The sequence below is a fragment of the Eimeria mitis genome, genomic scaffold, assembly GCF_000499745.2.
Source record: "Eimeria mitis Houghton genomic scaffold, Emh_scaff369, whole genome shotgun sequence".
NCBI lineage: Eukaryota > Apicomplexa > Conoidasida > Eucoccidiorida > Eimeriidae > Eimeria > Eimeria mitis.
The window spans coordinates 2,724-3,147 of NW_013572031.1; the positions used below are offsets into that span (position 1 = coordinate 2,724).

Sequence of the window (424 nt, forward strand, 5' to 3'; positions counted from 1 at the left end):
TGGAGATATAGTTTTATGTTTATGTTTCTGTTTATATTTATATTTATTTATATTTATATTTATATTTATATTTATTTTTAGATTTATATTTATATTTATATTTATGTATATATGTATTTATATATTTACGGATAAACTTATTTACAAATAAATTTATTTATTTAGTATTACAAACGAACAAACAGCAGCAGCAGCAGCAGCAACAGCAGCAGCAGCAGCAGCAACAGCAGCAGCAGCAACAGCAACAACAGCAACAACAGCAGCAGCAACAGAATACCCACTGGCTACATCTTGTATATCTTGCATAGAGAAGACATATTCTCCTTTTGCGAGTTTGCTGCCGCTGCTGCTGCTGCTGCTGCCGCTACCGCTGCTGCTGCTGCTGCTGCTGCTGCTGCTGCTGCTGCTGCTGCTGCTGCTGCTG

At 37.3% G+C, this 424-nt stretch overlaps 1 protein-coding gene across 1 annotated transcript in view; it reads right to left on the reverse strand.

The window, feature by feature from the left end:
• Positions 1–284: 284 nt before the first annotated feature.
• Positions 285–424, reverse strand: part of EMH_0009760 (uncharacterized protein) — a gene marked incomplete at both ends in the record, with an annotated part of 3,546 nt that continues 3,406 nt past the window's right edge. Inside the window, one exon of the mRNA XM_013498751.1 lies at positions 285–423. Within this exon, the coding sequence (XP_013354205.1) occupies positions 285–423 (139 nt within the window). The remainder of the gene's footprint in view (position 424) is intronic.